This window comes from Spea bombifrons, chromosome 10 (assembly GCF_027358695.1).
Source record: "Spea bombifrons isolate aSpeBom1 chromosome 10, aSpeBom1.2.pri, whole genome shotgun sequence".
NCBI classification, from domain to species: Eukaryota; Metazoa; Chordata; class Amphibia; order Anura; family Pelobatidae; genus Spea; species Spea bombifrons.
Genome location: NC_071096.1, coordinates 6,681,169 through 6,697,632, shown reverse-complemented (window position 1 = coordinate 6,697,632; position 16,464 = coordinate 6,681,169). Strand labels below are relative to the sequence as shown.

The window sequence follows — 16,464 nt, the reverse complement described above, 5'->3', positions numbered from 1 at the left end:
CGCTTTGGTTTCCCTCGATAAGAAAGAAAGATTTCTTAAGGTCATTCGCTTTGATCCGAAGGCAGAAGCGCCAAAGCGTTCTCTGAGCCTCTCCGCGGCCTTCACGTTACAAGCAATGTTTGAACGACCAAAGTTCTTTTCTCTCTCGGGGTACGGAACGATCGGCTTCATCGGTCTGAGGTCACCTGCTTCGTTCCGCCGCGAGGTATTTCAAGGCCGCGGATCCGTAGCGTCGGGACAGGTCTTGGTGGAACTCCTCTTTAAGGGTCTGGACGCACAGACGGTAGTTTTCGCTCGATCGAAACTTCGAGATGTCAAAGCTGGGGGCGTGAGGCATGTGGATGATAAACGCGTTGGGCAGAACCACGAGTTCGTATTCCTGGGAAGAGAGCGCAGGGCGGTTATTACAGAGAAGACTCCTCCGTACCGACTTTACGGTGATCCGCAGCGGCCGATCTGGAATACCTTTGCATCCAGCTCCATGATATGGGATACTTTGTTCCAGCCGAAGCCTAGGAACCGCTGGTCGTATTGCGGACAATCCCGGCTGACCACCACGTACGGTTCAAAGTCTGGAGCCCAGTCTACGCGGTAGGGAGTCGTCGCTGTCCTCCACTTTGCATAGTTGGTGGGCGCGTGTCCTTTCTCCCACACGTGATACCTAGAAGAAGCCACAGAACAATAATTATCTAACAGAATGTCATCTGAAAAGGTGCAAAAGGATGTAAATATAGATAGAATTTGAGACAGGAAGATATGTTTTGACACAGAAGTATAAAAAGGTAACCATAAACCCATCTCACCTGAAGGTGTAGAGCGCCCCCATATCAAGCATGGACAGCAGCTCCGCTTTAGATTTTGGAAAAGATAAACGGTAACGTAGGGTTTCAAAGGCAGGAACTATAAGCGCCTTTTGAGCGTTGCCCGTATCCTGCTCCGCTATGGATTTCCTACGGATAGAAGGTGCAAGAGTGAGTGAAGAGCGACCGCAAATGGGATTAAGAGAAGATCAGGTGGCCCAAGGAGACTTTCTCGAGAAGGTATGTTTGGAGATAAAGTCCATGTTGATATTCGTGATAAGGAAGAAGAAGAAGGTGGCCTGGACGAGGATGTAAAGGTTTAGTAGACAAGGTGCCCACTCACCTCAGGTACTCATAAAGGCCATACATGGGCAGGAAGTCTATGTCTGACAAAAAGACGTAGGGGGTCTGCGCGTTCTTCAGCGCCACGTTTCTCAAGAGGTTGACCGGGTAAAGCTGGCCCTCCTTGTACACTACGTGATAACCGATGTTGGTCCGGGACTGCAGCACCTCTGAGGCTTGAGCGTAGCGCAGGAACTGCTGCGCCTCGGCGTCGGACAGGTATAGAGCCAAACTCATGGGACCTTCCCAGTGCCGGCAGATCAGCTCCAGCATCTGCAGTCTATAAGAAAGGAGCGTTGGATTACATGCCAGATATCACCAAACCTTCACCTCGAGGTACCTCGAGTATCTAAATCTGTTGTTTCCACCTTCAATTCTACGACTTCCAAGCCCGTCTTTACCTATCCATAGACAGCTGGGCCACCAGCGTGACATCATAGGCATCTGCCGGTGTTGTCTGGTGGGGGAGGAAGGAGAGGTGAACGCGGTGAGACGCCACGCTTTCCCGACGGAAGTCATAGCAGGGGTCTTCCTCGTTTAATTGCGCCAAAGCTGCCTGCAACAGCAGCAGAAGGGAACAGAGTTAAAGTTTTTTTTTGGATGCCAGTTTAATAGAAAACAGATCAGATCACAAAAAAATAAACGATTGCAGGGTCCTGACTAACTAACTAGATATTAACCCTCTTTTTAACCCAGTTTTTTAATCCAATTTAGTGTCTTCATAACCAACGCCATTACGTACTATTCTGTCCCATTTAAGCTGACATTTTACTCTACAATGGCAAACAGTAACATTTATATATTTTATATCTGGAAATCGCCAGGCCGATGTCTATGGAATCGGTTCAGAAACAAAATATTATAATCTGACCCAAGGAACCAATAGGAAACACAATAAACGTGTCCCTTATAATACCCTACACACGCACACACACACAAACACACACACAAACATACACACGCACACACTATAACACGGAGATAGAACATTCCGAATAGAATCACACCTCATCTTGCTGTACAGCATCAGTCGGACAGCCAATCAGCTCCCTACGTAGGAGGCTCCCGTCGTACTCTAAAAAGGTCAGGTACAGGGTTCGGAAAAGCTCGACGTGTTTGTTTTTGACCCGCAGTTTGTGGGGAGAATTCCAGTGGATCACCTGGGCAACGGGCAGAGAATAAAAGCAGAAAAATATTTACAAATCAAACAGTGGTCAGGGTCAAACGGGGCCAAGTCAGGAGAAGGAACACATTCTCGTTATCAACATTTATACAGCCCTATTAAAAAAAAAAGTAATAAAACCAACCCTAGACTATTTAAATGGTTGCATTGATTTCCCTTCTGGACGGGCGCCGTACCTTGAGATCGGCCAGCTCGCTGTAACATTGCTCGGACCGCGTGTGGTCGGACAACTGAACGTTCCAGTAGCAGGGGAGCTGATACACCAGGGTGGGGGAGCTCTTTATAACCGCATTAAATATGTCCTAAGAGACAGAGAAAGGGGGGGAGGGGAAAGCTTGATATGGGACTTAAAAAACAGAACTTAGACAAGCGTAAAACTTCCTCGCCGTTATCACCTGGTCAGCTAAGGAGGTACTCAACATGTTCATCAGTTCTCGCTCAGCTGTCAGACGCCACATCTCCTCCCAGCCAATCAGACGCAGCCTGTCAAGGAGCAGTAGGATGACCCCTGATGGAGAAATGAAGGTATTACTAGGTTTTCAGCCCTGTGGTGTTGCCCAGGCGTACAGCTGAGGGTCTGTAGAGCAGGAGATGACATCTCTGTTGGAGCCACAGGTAGACCTGGAAAGGGGGTAGTCCATTAGTGCTCACCTGTATTAAAACCACGACCCAGGGCTGGCCATGGTTTGTGGTTCTTCCAGAGGTTGCCCAAATACCAGTCGCTCTGATTCTCCACCAAACCGAGAACCTGGTCGCCTAACGGAGATAAAACCAAAAGACGGACACGGTGAGGGAAGAACGACAAAGATGGAAAACATAATTACGCGCCTTGCTGCCTAAAACAAGGTACCTGTGAATTTTCGGAAGATGGCCCACAGCTCAGCAATGTCGGTAGCGAAGGTAATGTCAGTGTCCAGCACAATGACCTTGGAGAGGTCAGACGGTAGCGCTTTAGTGAGGGTCAGCTTCATTAACCCATAAATTCCTGAGTAGTGTTTGTTGGGGATCCAAGAAACCTCTGGCTAGAATGAGACATCAAAAGATGGTTCAGGAGGCTGAGACATTCAATCATGATTCAAAAATGATAATTTTTCCAGTTAGTACTGAATTCTTAAGAAGAATCTGAAAATTATTTATATCCTTTATTCCTTTTTCCTCTGTGACCCCCGCCAAAAATACAGGCAACATTTAACACAAAGCTGGTTGTGCTCCATAATCTGATATTTACTTTAAGTGCGCTGGCGTTATAGAAGCTGATCTTCAAGGACGGCACCATCCACGTCTTAAAAAGGTTTCCCAGAACATTCAAAGCCACGGCGTCGGCGATCAGGTGGAGATGCAGCGGGTTTCTCCTGCAAAGGGACGGCAATGTGTTAAACCGGCACACAACATGTCCTCACCAGTAAATGTGACTTAATAACACATCCAACGGGCCACCAACAGCCCAACCCTACTCCTCAGATCAAGATGAATGAAATGCTATGACCATTAAAAAAAACCGAAACTCAACAAAATGTATTATATTAATATATCTTTTATTCCTTGTTTAAAGCAAATGCAATCCAACTTTATTCTATTGTTACTGCTGACATTACACAGCATGAAGGACTATGGGAGACGGAGTCCTAAAGCCCTTCACATCCCCCGGGAACTCTCTGGGATTGACCTGGAGTCTCCGAGTGAAATGCGGCTTCTCTGGGGTCTCCAGGTCACCCCTCCTCTCTCTGGGCAGGAGGGTATTTTTTGACCACACCTACTCCCAGCCCATGTAAAGCCATCTATGGCTAGCCCCACCCCTGTGTGCACCTAGTTCCACCCAATGTCTGGATAGCCCTGCCCCTTTGTGAAGCTGCTCCTGCCAAAGAGGGAGAGCTCGGGGTACCCAGGTACCCTAAATACCGTATTCATGGAGTAACAGGAGATGGGTCAGTGTATGCGAAACACGTCAGCTGCCCATTAAGGCGTTCTTTTTAATATAATTCTACTTAATTAACATATTTACTTATTTACACGGCTCTGGAATCTTAAAAGTTTTAATACATCAGCAATTATTTTAACCCCCGGCGTCTCCCCCCCTGTACTTTACCTGTGAAAGAGTATGGATTTCACCAGGGTCACCACGTCTCTGCTACTGTTATGTCCGGCACAGACGATCGCAACATGGATCAGCTGAGAGACAGACAGACAGACAGAGACACAGACAAACACAAACACAGAGAGAGAGAGAGAGAGACAGAGAGAGAGAGAACATTAGGGAACGTGACTGCCGATGGAGGACGTCGAACTGAAAAGATCCGCGAGGCTGAGAGAGGGAAGATTTTCCGAATTTATGGAGAGACCAATAACTAGTCATGTGTGAGAGGTTAACAAGACTGAGGATCTCCGAGCCTGAGATCAAGGAGTTTACAAAAACTGTAGCAACCCCTTTCCTGATCAGAGGATCACGTTTCTCAGATTATGAGCCAGCGGGGTTATGCATCGTTTACCCGCCCCGAGTCTTAGGGCGAAGGGGCAGATTCTCAGGGTCACAAGAGGACTCCTTCCTATTCTACACCGCTGTGATCATGCAGGAGACAATCAGAGCTTTTACCTACCGTACATTATGGTTGATATTCCTGCTTGGATGCAGGTGACTGAATGAAGCGTATCTTTAAATAATGACAAGTCACGGTTTCCTTGGCGACCGGCGTTAAAGCCATTTGGGTAACACCTTCGGAGAGTCACTACATTAAATCTTCACGATGGTCTATTAAAGGGTTAATAGGTCAGCTCATTTAGAAAGTTCCCAGGTACGCCAGTGAAATCATTACATAAAACACAGGCGACCTTACCGAGGGGCTCCATGATGTCCTCACAAGCGGGGGTTTCTACGTGCACCGCAATTAGAATGTTCCGGCTCCCACAGTTGGCGTTTTGTTGCATGTAACATACGTGACGGACTATTAAAGGATCATTATTTATCTCGGGATCAGCTCATTTAGAAAGAGTACAAAGTTCCCGGGTACAGACAGGTAAGAACGCCTCACCTCGCACTTCTCCGTCAAACTCCTCTGCTCACAGCGGGTTCCGTTGTCTTTTGGGGTTTCCCTTTCATCTCTCGCATCCTCGTTCCAGAGCTCTGCCAGTTGGAGACGCAGCCTCCTGTTCTCCTCCACGGCTTCCCGCAGATGGACCTCCAGCTCCTGATGAGAGGAGGATCTGGGCAGGAAGTGCGGGCCTATGGGCTTCGGAGACTGTCCATCTGAGAAGAAGACAACCACGGAACATCAGCACAGACAACGAGATGAGAAACCTGACTCAACCGCCAACGTTCTCATAGGTTCTAGAGTCCTCAACGCCAACTAATACATTTCAGGTTTAAAGTTTCTAGATTGTCTAGGACTATAAACTGGATTCTCTGACTCCATATTCAGATTTTTCCCCCCTGAATCTCAGAGGGTCTCCTTCGGAACTCGAGCCCGGAACCCACGCTGCTGCCTTTTAGTTATCGAGCCAGATCTCTGCATTCTAAACCTTCACCAAAATCACTTCTGGATTCACTCACATTCTGCGTCGCCCGCGAGAAGGAACACCAAGGTCACAAAGGAGAGCAGCGTCAAGGTGGCCACCAGCAGCTTGGTCTTGCTCCGGCACAGGAGAAGCATGATGCGGACGCACGATCCTCCGACGCAGGTGGGTTTGTTGGGACCCTTCAGGTAGGAAAGTCCAGAATCACAGCCGGCAACATCCTATAACCTGCGTGCGATGCCAAGGAAGAGGAGACCATCAGAACCCAACTCTGGCAAATCATTGACATTGTATCCACGGCAACCTGGAACGGCAACGGGGTCTGCCGCGCACCGGTTATTTATTAATCAAATGAAAAACAGACGAGGCTGCGTCTAATGAGGATCATGAGGACACGCCGCGCATAAAACCCGGGCTCTGACTTTTAATAAGAGAGCGGTAAAGCATAACTCCCCCTCCCCCGATAAAAGTTCCGCTTTATTATAAAATAGTTTTACTCGCGTCCGGAACTCCCCCGAAGCTCCAGCTTTTCAGCTTTCACCACGACTGTTTACAGAATGAAGGGAGATGAGAAAATTATGGAGCTGCGCATGATCATTATATTTTTTCTTTAGGAGTTTGTATTCATGCACCAATAAATGTTTATATAATAATAATAAATAAATATATAAATATAATAATAAATAAAGGGATGTAACAAAGTTCAAAGGAGGAGAAACGTTAGAACGAGAGACCGGAATCTAACACTAGAGGGTCAGAGGATTAGAGATATGAAAGGAAGTTTCACTTTACTGAGAGGGTGGTAGATAAGCGGAACAGCCTCCCAGCATCTTTATGCATGACGTATGCGCAGACAGACAGACAAATCACAAGATAAGAAGAAGAGTCTCTTGAGAAGGAGGGAAGGTCACAAATTTTTGCAATAAGCGGCTAAAAGCAAATGTAATTTCCGTAAATCAACCTGGACTCGCTTAAAAAAAAAACAAAGATTAAGAAATACTTATTCCTAAAACATTTACGTTCAAGTGAAAACCCCCTCTCCCCGCCGTACCCCTCGGAGACATTCTCCTGGCGAAAAACCGCTGAATTTGGTTCTTTAAAGCAAAAAAAAAAAAATAAATAAAAAAAATAAAAATAAATAAACTTTACATCTTCACCCATTTCTCCTTATTCTGCAGCAAAGTTTTGATGCATTCTGTGTTTATCTTATGCTGAGCCCCCCCCCGTTACATATTTTGGATCAATTATTATTATTGTTATTTTTTTAAAGGTTAAAATAAAAAAAAATAAAAAAATATAGATATATACACTAGGGCTGCAACTAACGATTATTTTAATAATCGATTAATCGGCCGATTATTTTTTCGATTAATCGATTAATCGGATAAAAAAAACAATATGCAAATTTTTTGTTTATTTAAAAGAATTTTGCATTGTGCCCCCACCCCTTTGCACTGTGCCCCCACCCTCACTCTGCCCTGCATCCCCACCCCCACTCTGCCCTGCACCCAGTCTCACAGCCTGCCCTGCACCCAGTCTCACAGCCTGCCCTGCATCCCCACTCTGCCCTGCACCCAGTCTCACACCCTGCCCTGCACCCAGTCTCACACCCTGCCCTGCCCTGCACCCAGTCTCACAGCCTGCCCTGCATCCCCACTCTGCTCTGCACCCAGTCTCACACCCTGCCCTGCCCCCCCACCCCCACTCTACTCTGCACCCAGTCTCACACCCTGCCCTGCATCCCAACCCCCACTCTGCTCTGCACCCAGTCTGCCACCCTGCCCTCCCACCCCAACTCTGACCTGCATCCAGTCTCCTGGCCCCACTCTGCCCTGCACTCACATCCTGCCCTGCATCCCCTGCCCCCCCACCCCCTGTGCCGCGGACCCCCCACCCCCTGTGCCGCGGACCCCCCACCCCCTGTGCCGCGGACCCCCCACTGTGCAGCGCACCCCCCCCCCACTGTGCAGCGCACCCCCCCACTCACTGTGCAGCGCACCCCCCCACTCACTCTGCCGCGCACCCACACACTCACTCTGCCGCGCACCCACACACACACTCTGCCGCGCGCACACACGCACACACGCGCACACACGCGCACACGCGCACACACGCACACACACACACACACACTCTGCCGCGCACCCAGTCTCGCACATAAACATTCGCACAGACAATAGACATAAAGAGTACTTACCTCCGCTACGAACTTGTTCCACTTCAAACTTGATAGTAGACGCGCGTCACCTCCGTCGTCACGTAGCATGAAGAAGGCGGAGACTGCAGAGCGTGGAGCAGAAGCGGGGAACGCTGGCGGAGGTAAGTAAAAGGAGCCTAGTGCTCCAACGACGAATCGATCACTCGATTAATCGATAACGGAAATCGTTATCGATGATTTCCGTTATCGATTATTATCGATTTTATCGATTCGTTGTTTCAGCTCTAATATACACACAAATAATAAAAATAAATACAAAAATTTAAATAATAAATAAAATTGTCCTATTTTGGTTATATTCCTTTCGACGCCAGAAAGCGGTTGTTACAGATCAGTAGAAATGATACTTTTAGCGCAGATTATATATATATATAGATATATATAGATATATAATATACATAAACAGGGCACAGCGATAATTACACAGCGCAGGGAAAAGCGAATTAAGAGAAAGGAAGTCTGGCGACGAACGTGTAATTAAAGGCAATTTACGGAGCGGATGATCCGGCCTCTTCCCGTCTCTGGAATGTTATCACGCAGGCGGATATCTCGCACGAAATCCCGGGGTGCGTTACAGGTAGGACTCACAAAGACAATTTCAGGCATGTCTCGGAGTGCCGCAATCCCCGAATCCGCCACCCAGCCCTGCAGGTGTTCGGATAACGAGGCTTGTAACTAAATAAATAAATACATAAAAGGCTTGGTAGTAAAGATTAATGGGGTTTTTTTGTTTATTTTTTTTATATATATTTTAGAATGCTGTTTAATAAAAATTCCTTGGAGTTAATGCAAAAAAAAAAAAAAAATGTAAAAAAAATCATCCCTAAAAAATGAAATATTCTGTTTTTTGTAATATTCAGGTTTTTATGAGAGAAAATGTAGCATTTTTTCCCTGTTGCATGAACTATTAGCGTAACTTTTAATTTCTTTACGCGGATAACGGTCACGCTTTGCGTTTTGGGGTTAAATTGTATCGTTTCCTCGCGTTGCGGATCTGCTGGTTACGAAGTGTTCTGTATAACCCAAGAGTTCTGCGGGGAGATGACGCCGAGCGGAGTTGTTCTGAGATTAAGCGAAACACCGGGTTTAGTAGAAAAAAGCGAAAGATATCCTTCATACAAAGGGAACCGTTACAGGCTTCACGTTCTTAGACCGTCCCGCGCGGAGCGTGAATAGGCTGCAGTCATTTGGGGTACAGCTCTGACCCCCAGCCCCCCTACCGGCAGATCCCTTCTCTCCCCATCACCCAGTCTGCACCCCAAGGACCCCATGCAGGTAACACACGCTCCGTCTCTCCCTAACACGCCACCTACGGTCACGGAAAGAGCCAATAAAGGCGTCTATTAGTAAAATGACTGCCTGCCGAGGGCTTATTTTCTATTGCAAACCGATCAGCGGCCCCCGCCAGCCACCGATCAGCGGCCCCGCCGCCAGCCACCGATCAGCAGCCCCGCCGCCAGCCACCGATCAGCCGCGCCGCCGCCATCAGTTTAAGGATCGACCCCCTGGAAATCGATACATTGCAAGCAGACGATTTCGGCAGCTTCCGCGTGCGAACATTTCTATTGAAAGCCTTCCTAATGTAAGCGGCTGCCGGCGGCGAGCGGAGGGAAGGGGCCCGTTTCCTGCCACGTCCCACACCTGTACACAGCGCAAGCTGGCGGATAATCCCGCCGACGAATAAACCTCCCCGGCGTCAGCAGGTCACCGTGCGGAGCGAGAGATCGGAACGTCTGCCTATCGGTGCCAAAATCTCTCATGTTTAAGAATTTCTACAAACTGTCACGGCGCGCGGAGGCCTTCAGGAAACGAGTGAAAGCCCTCCGGCTCACGGCCGCATCTAGAACACGATGGGAAAGAATAAAAGGTTCTAGATACACGTTATACGGTGCAGCTCTATTCTGCTCCTTCCAGAAGACAAAGGGTTACAAGGTGTCTGCTTGGCGGCGGCTCCACGCTCCTTGGAATGAAGTGTTTGAGAGGAGGTGTGTGAAGCGGGGGAGAGGGAGCCGCACAGATCTGTGCTCAAGGTCACAACTACCCCGGGGGGGGGGGGGGGGGGGGGGGGGGGGCACAAAACAAACTACGGTGCCCTGAAAAAGACGTGGCCTCCGGCAACAAAATCCTGTCACCGCCGGCCCCGACACGCACCCCTCCGGCTACGAAATTCGACACGGTTTGCCCATTTCTGCATCTTCCGGATTAATAATCTGCCCCACAAAAACAAAAAACGCACTTCGGTGACAATCGCCCTTTTGTCTTTTTTTGGCATAAAAGCCGAGCGCGGCTCATACAGGATCCTCTCCACCACCCACTTTTTATAAAGCCGATTGTTCATTGTAGTCTCACCTCTGAGCGGATAACCCGCCGCTCACACTCAGAACATAGACCCCGCCGGCAGATCGGCCCCACGCGGCCCCCATCCAGTCGCCTGTTTCTCCTGCTATAAAGACCTCGTTGGTCTCGTCTTAGATTCAGGAGCCATATGTCTACCCCATGCATGTTTAAATCCACTCACTGTATTAGCCTCTACCACTTCTGCTGGGAAGAAGTTCCATTTATCTACCACCCTTTCAGTAAAGTTAAAACTTCCGTTCCCATTAAGCTCCTGACCCCCTAGTTTTAGATTATGTTTTTTTCTCCTGCACGCTTACGCTTGAGCGTTCCTGGGTTCTCTTCGCCATGGAAATTGTTACTCTAGGAGCGTTTTGGGGTATTTAAATCACATTTTTTACTCTTTTCTGTAAATCCCGCTTTCCGAGCGACAGACGCAGAGCTCGCACTCTTCCAGCAGAGAGTTGGCAGCCGTAATAAGTCCTCCTATCCGGTTTCGGGAAGGATATGCGTTCTCTACACAATCAGAAGGAGGCCGCCAGATTTATTTTGGTCTTTGAGGGGATCGTCCCGGCACCAAACAGGCACCGAAGCTTCATCCAGCAAACAGCTGGTTAAATAACTGCCCCTCTAACGTACCCCCCCATAAAATCAGTACCTGCTCCCAGTCCAACGGTTTGGCCCAGATGAGGACACATTCTACGCGGTGACCTTTAACTCCCGGAGCCGGAGGTACAAGGAACGCCGCTGGACCCCGGGGGGTGGGGGGGATTCAGGGGTTAAAGCTTTGTGTGAATGGGGGAGGAATAAGCTTTGAGTTCTTTCCTCTGTCTGGGGTACTCACCTTCCTGGAGTGTCCTCTCCGGCCCGTCGGAGGTAAAGGAACGAGGGGAACGAGGAGAGGACCGAGGGGAACCCGGCGGCCGCAGGTAACTTCAGCCCGACTTCTCTCCTGACTGCCGGGGAGATTCAAAGTGCAGCCTCCTGATCCCAGAGACAAAAAGGATGAGGGGAGGGCAACGTGCAAAGCTCCCGCCCCCTACCTGCAACCTTAAACCGCCCCCTTTATCATCGTCTCCTCCCCCAACACAGCCGGCCAATCAGCTGAAGGTCCCAGGCAAAGGGGCGGATCGGATTTACAGGCTGATCTGATCCAGGTTGGCGAATGACTCCAGGAGGTAAAGAATCTCCATTAACGGCAAACGGCAGAGCCTGAAAGGGACGCAAAACAAAGAAAAAAACAATAAAAGCCGCTGCCGGCCGACCAGCACAACGTACCAACAGAGCCGGCCGGCGGATCGGCCCCAACCGGCCCCCGGCTAGTCACCCAATGCTTCTGCTGTAAAGACTCAAACCTTAATCAGTCGTTGGTCTCGTCTTAGATTCAGGAGCTGTATGCCTATCCCATGCCTCGCTGTATTAGCCTCTACCACTTCTGCTGGGAGGCTCTTCCATGTATTCACCACCCTCTCACTAAAGTCAAAGTACTGCTCAGACCCTTTCCCTGCCGCTCTGAATGTTCTGTCCACGTAGAAAACACCGTGACTTCCCTCCCCGCTTTATTCTCCGTCAGCTAGCGGTTTTCGATTAGCAGAAAATAAAGAACGTGATAATCGGGCTCTGAACGAGTTAAGGGGAAGGGAGATTACTTTCTGCCCCTGACAGCCCCATTTATATCTGTGGGGGGCATCTGCGGGGGGGGGCACCACGGATGGTCTACATACGTGACGGCGTATAATTAAAAACATGCTTAGGTTATATTAGGGAGGAGAAGGCAAAGATAGGGACTTTCCAGGAAACCCGAGACAGTTGGCGTGTAGAGAGACGCAGACACCAGACGAGGACGAGTCGCGGAGAGATCTGCCCACGAGGAATGTAACATTTACCCCTCACACCAAAATACCCCCCACCCTACATTCCGGGAAATGCCGTTTGAACGCGCGTGCGAGAACCCCTAAGGGGTGCGAGGAATGTGCGACGGGGTGGGATAAATACACACATCACGGGGGGGGCAAAAAGAAAAAATAGCCCCCAACCGGCCCGTTCTCCCAGCCACACAAAATCCACGTAACTTTCCGTGATAATTCTATACTTGTGCTTGACCCCAACACCTCTGCTGCACGGCTATTCTAGGCATCTACTACTACTGTGCAGCGATCCCTCTTTTTCATGCCCAGTTGTCATTCCATCCCATTTATTACACCTCCTGGAAACACCTGGCCGGCGGGCTGTGGGGGGTCCAGGTACCTGGCTGGGGGGGTCCCTAGAGAAATCTTTGCTCTTGGTTTCATTAAAAGAACGGATAGAATGAACGGATGCGCTGAGGAGGCTTCGCTGGAGAGGCCGGACCTCTTCTACCCCCCCCGGGGCAAACAATTCTGGGCAACTCTCATATACATAAGCAAAGCAAACACCCCCCCCCCGGGGTTACTCGCTCACCGTGCAGCTGGTGGCTCTAACGAATCCGCAAACCTCCCGCGGCTTCCTCCGTTTACCTCGTTCGTCTCCTTTTACTTTCTAAGCGCGTGCGACGGCAGCCAATACCACGGAGAAACTTTCCATACATGCCCAATATCCCGACTTTCTATAAATAATCGGTATTTTACTTTACCGAGAGGGTGGTAGATAAGTGGAACAGCCTTCCAGCAGAGGTGGTAGAAGGTACTACAGCAATGGGATTTAAACATGCATGGGACAGACATGCGGCTCCTGAATCTAAGACGAGACTGACGAGGTTGAGTCTTTACAATAGGAGAAACGAGTGACTAGACGGGGGCTGAACGGGGCCGATCTGCCGCGGGTTCTATTTCTAGTCTAGTACTTGGAACGACGTTCCGGATGCTGCGTTTAGTTACTGATTGGGTGGATCGCGGAACATATTGTTATTATTTATTGGTTTATATAGCGCCATCATATTCCGGAGCGGCGTACAAAGGGGAGACGCAACAAAACAAGCAGCATATAGAATAACAATATGATTCACAGAAACAGCGAGGAGGGCCCAGGAGCTTACAATCTAGAGACCGCATCCGGCGTCACCCATCAGCGCTTCAAACGTTTCATCCGAGTCCAGCCGGCCCCTGCCAGCTTAGCCCGGCTCCCCGGAGTCTGCGCAGGTACAAAGCGCTTCCCAGGCCGGAGAGATTAAAGCCCCGGCGGAGATCAGACGGGGGCTCGGAGTCCGAACAAAACTCTGCCTCCGATCCCCAGATAATCCTCACGCCAACAATAACAACAACCGGACGTGCCGGGGGCAGCCGCCGGGGGCCACTCCGGCCCTCAAACAGAAAGCGGCCACTTAATTAGAAGCCATTCCGTGCCCTATTTTTGGGGTAAATGTTGCATTCCGGAAATAAACGGGGGGAGAAAAGTCGGTTTATGGGAATTTTTTGCACCAGCAACATAATCTGAAACACGAGGAAGTTTCTCTTTGCCAAGAGCATGGGTGTGCGCGTGGGAGCATGGGTGTGCGCGTGGGAGCATGGGTGTGCGCGTGGGAGCATGGGTGTGCGCGTGGGAGCATGGGTGTGCGCGTGGGAGCATGGGTGTGCGCGTGGGAGCATGGGTGTGCGCGTGGGAGCATGGGTGTGCGCGTGGGAGCATGGGTGTGCGCGTGGGAGCATGGGTGTGCGCGTGGGAGCATGGGTGTGCGCGTGGGAGCATGGGTGTGCGCGTGGGAGCATGGGTGTGCGCGTGGGAGCATGGGCGTGCGCGTGGGAGCATGGGCGTGCGCGTGGGAGCATGGGCGTGCGCGTGGGAGCATGGGCGTGCGCGTGGGAGCATGGGCGTGCGCGTGGGAGCATGGGCGTGCGCGTGGGAGCATGGGCGTGCGCGTGGGAGCATGGGCGTGCGCGGGGGAGCATGGGCGTGCGCGGGGGAGCATGGGCGTGCGCGGGGGAGCATGGGCGTGCGCGGGGGAGCATGGGCGTGCGCGGGGGAGCATGGGCGTGCGCGGGGGAGCATGGGCGTGCGCGGGGGAGCATGGGCGTGCGCGGGGGAGCATGGGCGTGCGCGGGGGAGCATGGGCGTGCGCGGGGGAGCATGGGTGTGCGCGGGGGAGCATGGGTGTGCGCGGGGGAGCATGGGTGTGCGCGTGTGTGGGGGAGCATGGGTGTGCGCGTGGGAGCATGGATGTGCGCGTGTGTGGGGGAGCATGGATGTGCGCGTGGGAGCATGGATGTGCGCGTGGGAGCATGGATGTGCGCGTGTGTGGGGGAGCATGGATGTGCGCGTGGGAGCATGGATGTGCGTGTGTGTATGGGAGGATGTGTGTGTGTGTGGGAGCATGGATGTGTGTGTGTGTGTGTGTGTGTGTGTGTGGGAGCGTGGATGTGCGCGTGTGTATGGGAGGATGTGTGTGTGTATGGGAGCATGGGTGTATGTTTTTGCATGCGTGTGTGTGTGAAACATTCCAAACCGCGCAGGGACGGGGGGCCTGACTCACTTTACAGTCTGGTCTGTGTAATTTTGACGTTTTTTGCGATTATTTCCCTTTTAATGAATTACAGCACAATTTGTAAATTAATCTTTAACCCTTTCAATTCTCTTACAGTGTGTTGAACCCCCCCTCCCCACATTATCCCACACGTAGGCTGCCCATTTTCCTGATAAAAACCCAAATCTTAATCAATCCTCGAATTAGAAAGCGGGTATGAGCAAAAAAACAGCAAAACCCCCCAAAATAAATGATTTAAAAAGAAAAATATATCATTTAATAATATATAAAAAAATATATTAAATAAAAATTCCGATGTACAAAGTACTACATTTTATAATAGATCGACACATTCTTGAGATAACGTGAAAAATGTTCAGTACGATATAATGTGCGTTTCACTGAATTCTGGGGTTATTTACCGAATTCCAGGCTGAAACACGAAACGCGGTTATTTATTTAATTTCCCCGAAGTCGTGAAACGCGTCGGCCTGCGAATGATCTGCTATTGCCCAGAATCGTCAGAAATACGGGGGGGTTTGATGGAATTTGGTTAATGACCTCGGAGACGCTGCACAGAAGATTCTTTTCACGTTAGGAAAGTTTCAACTTATTTAAAAAAATTCGGTTTTTTATTATATAAAATGTATTTTGTATTATTTTCACATTATATACGTTTACCAATAAATAAATAATAATAAAATAATAATAAAGTAATATTAATTTTCGGAAGGTACATTTTTTTGGCTTTTGCTTAATCAGTCGTTGGTCTCGTCTCAGGAGCCGTATGCCGATCCCATGCATGTTTAATACCCTCGCTGTATTACCCTCTACCACTTCTGCTGGGAGGCTGTTCCACTTATCTACACTTATCATTACACAGACTGTGCGAGCGAACGTCGGATGGACCCGTACAAACAGAAACCAGAACAAGAAGTCCGAAGGTCAGAGGCTGGGGGAAGGCGTACAGGAGGCGGAAAAACTTTGCAACCTGAACAGGCAGAGATTAGCGAGCGGCAGATCAGGAAATAGCTTTTTTTTTCGCCCCATCGGGGGCTGTTGTCGGGGGCCACAACTGCAACAACACGCCGAGAGCAATAAAGTCAGGGTCCAGCCGTACGCTCAGTGTCTGCGACTTCCACACATCCATTTCCTTCATTCAGTGTGTGATATTCTACCATGTCTGCTGGGAGGCTATACAGTGAATCCACTACCTTTTCAGTAAAGTAACAATAGTTCTCAACGTCACTAAAACAGATAAACCCCAATGATCCGAGCCTCACATTAACATTATAAATAACGATCAGTAATATATATATATAATACAGGAGGAGAAAGACCACTGGATACAAGGGCGGGGGCTTCACAATCAGGCCCATTCGGCTAGTCTGCCCACCTGATGTAGAGACGGAGACCTTAACAGTCTTGTGTTGGATTCAGGAGCCGTATCCCTAGCCCATGCATATGGAAATTCTCTCACTGTATTAGCCTCTACCACTTCTGCTGGGAAGCCGTTCCACTTTTCTACCAATATACATACATTCAGCAAAACAGCAAACGATACAATGTAGCAGCCAGGTCCGCGTCCGCCGTGTACATTATTTATAGAGCAAGTCTCAAGATACATCGCCCAGCTTCCGAGCCG

The 16,464-nt window shown here is 49.7% G+C and overlaps 1 protein-coding gene across 2 annotated transcripts in view; it reads right to left on the bottom strand.

Annotated features, from left to right (window-relative positions):
- Positions 1–140: 140 nt before the first annotated feature.
- LARGE2 (LARGE xylosyl- and glucuronyltransferase 2) overlaps positions 141–16,464 on the bottom strand; it is a 20,189-nt gene continuing 3,865 nt past the window's right edge. Inside the window, exons 1-15 of one of the 2 annotated variants that reach the window (XM_053448966.1) lie at positions 11,229–11,335; positions 5,870–6,060; positions 5,352–5,566; positions 4,412–4,494; positions 3,554–3,677; positions 3,176–3,347; positions 2,977–3,081; positions 2,721–2,833; positions 2,502–2,627; positions 2,150–2,302; positions 1,544–1,698; positions 1,144–1,422; positions 804–950; positions 466–661; positions 141–379 (exon numbers count right to left, since the gene is read on the bottom strand). In XM_053448966.1, coding sequence (XP_053304941.1) covers positions 182–379; positions 466–661; positions 804–950; positions 1,144–1,422; positions 1,544–1,698; positions 2,150–2,302; positions 2,502–2,627; positions 2,721–2,833; positions 2,977–3,081; positions 3,176–3,347; positions 3,554–3,677; positions 4,412–4,494; positions 5,352–5,566; positions 5,870–5,969 — 2,166 coding nt within the window. In that variant the 5' untranslated portion in view covers positions 5,970–6,060; positions 11,229–11,335 and the 3' untranslated portion in view covers positions 141–181. Of the gene's footprint in view, positions 380–465; positions 662–803; positions 951–1,143; positions 1,423–1,543; positions 1,699–2,149; positions 2,303–2,501; positions 2,628–2,720; positions 2,834–2,976; positions 3,082–3,175; positions 3,348–3,553; positions 3,678–4,411; positions 4,495–5,351; positions 5,567–5,869; positions 6,061–11,228; positions 11,336–16,464 lie in introns of those variants that run through there. The other variant, XM_053448965.1, reaches the window with a different exon arrangement.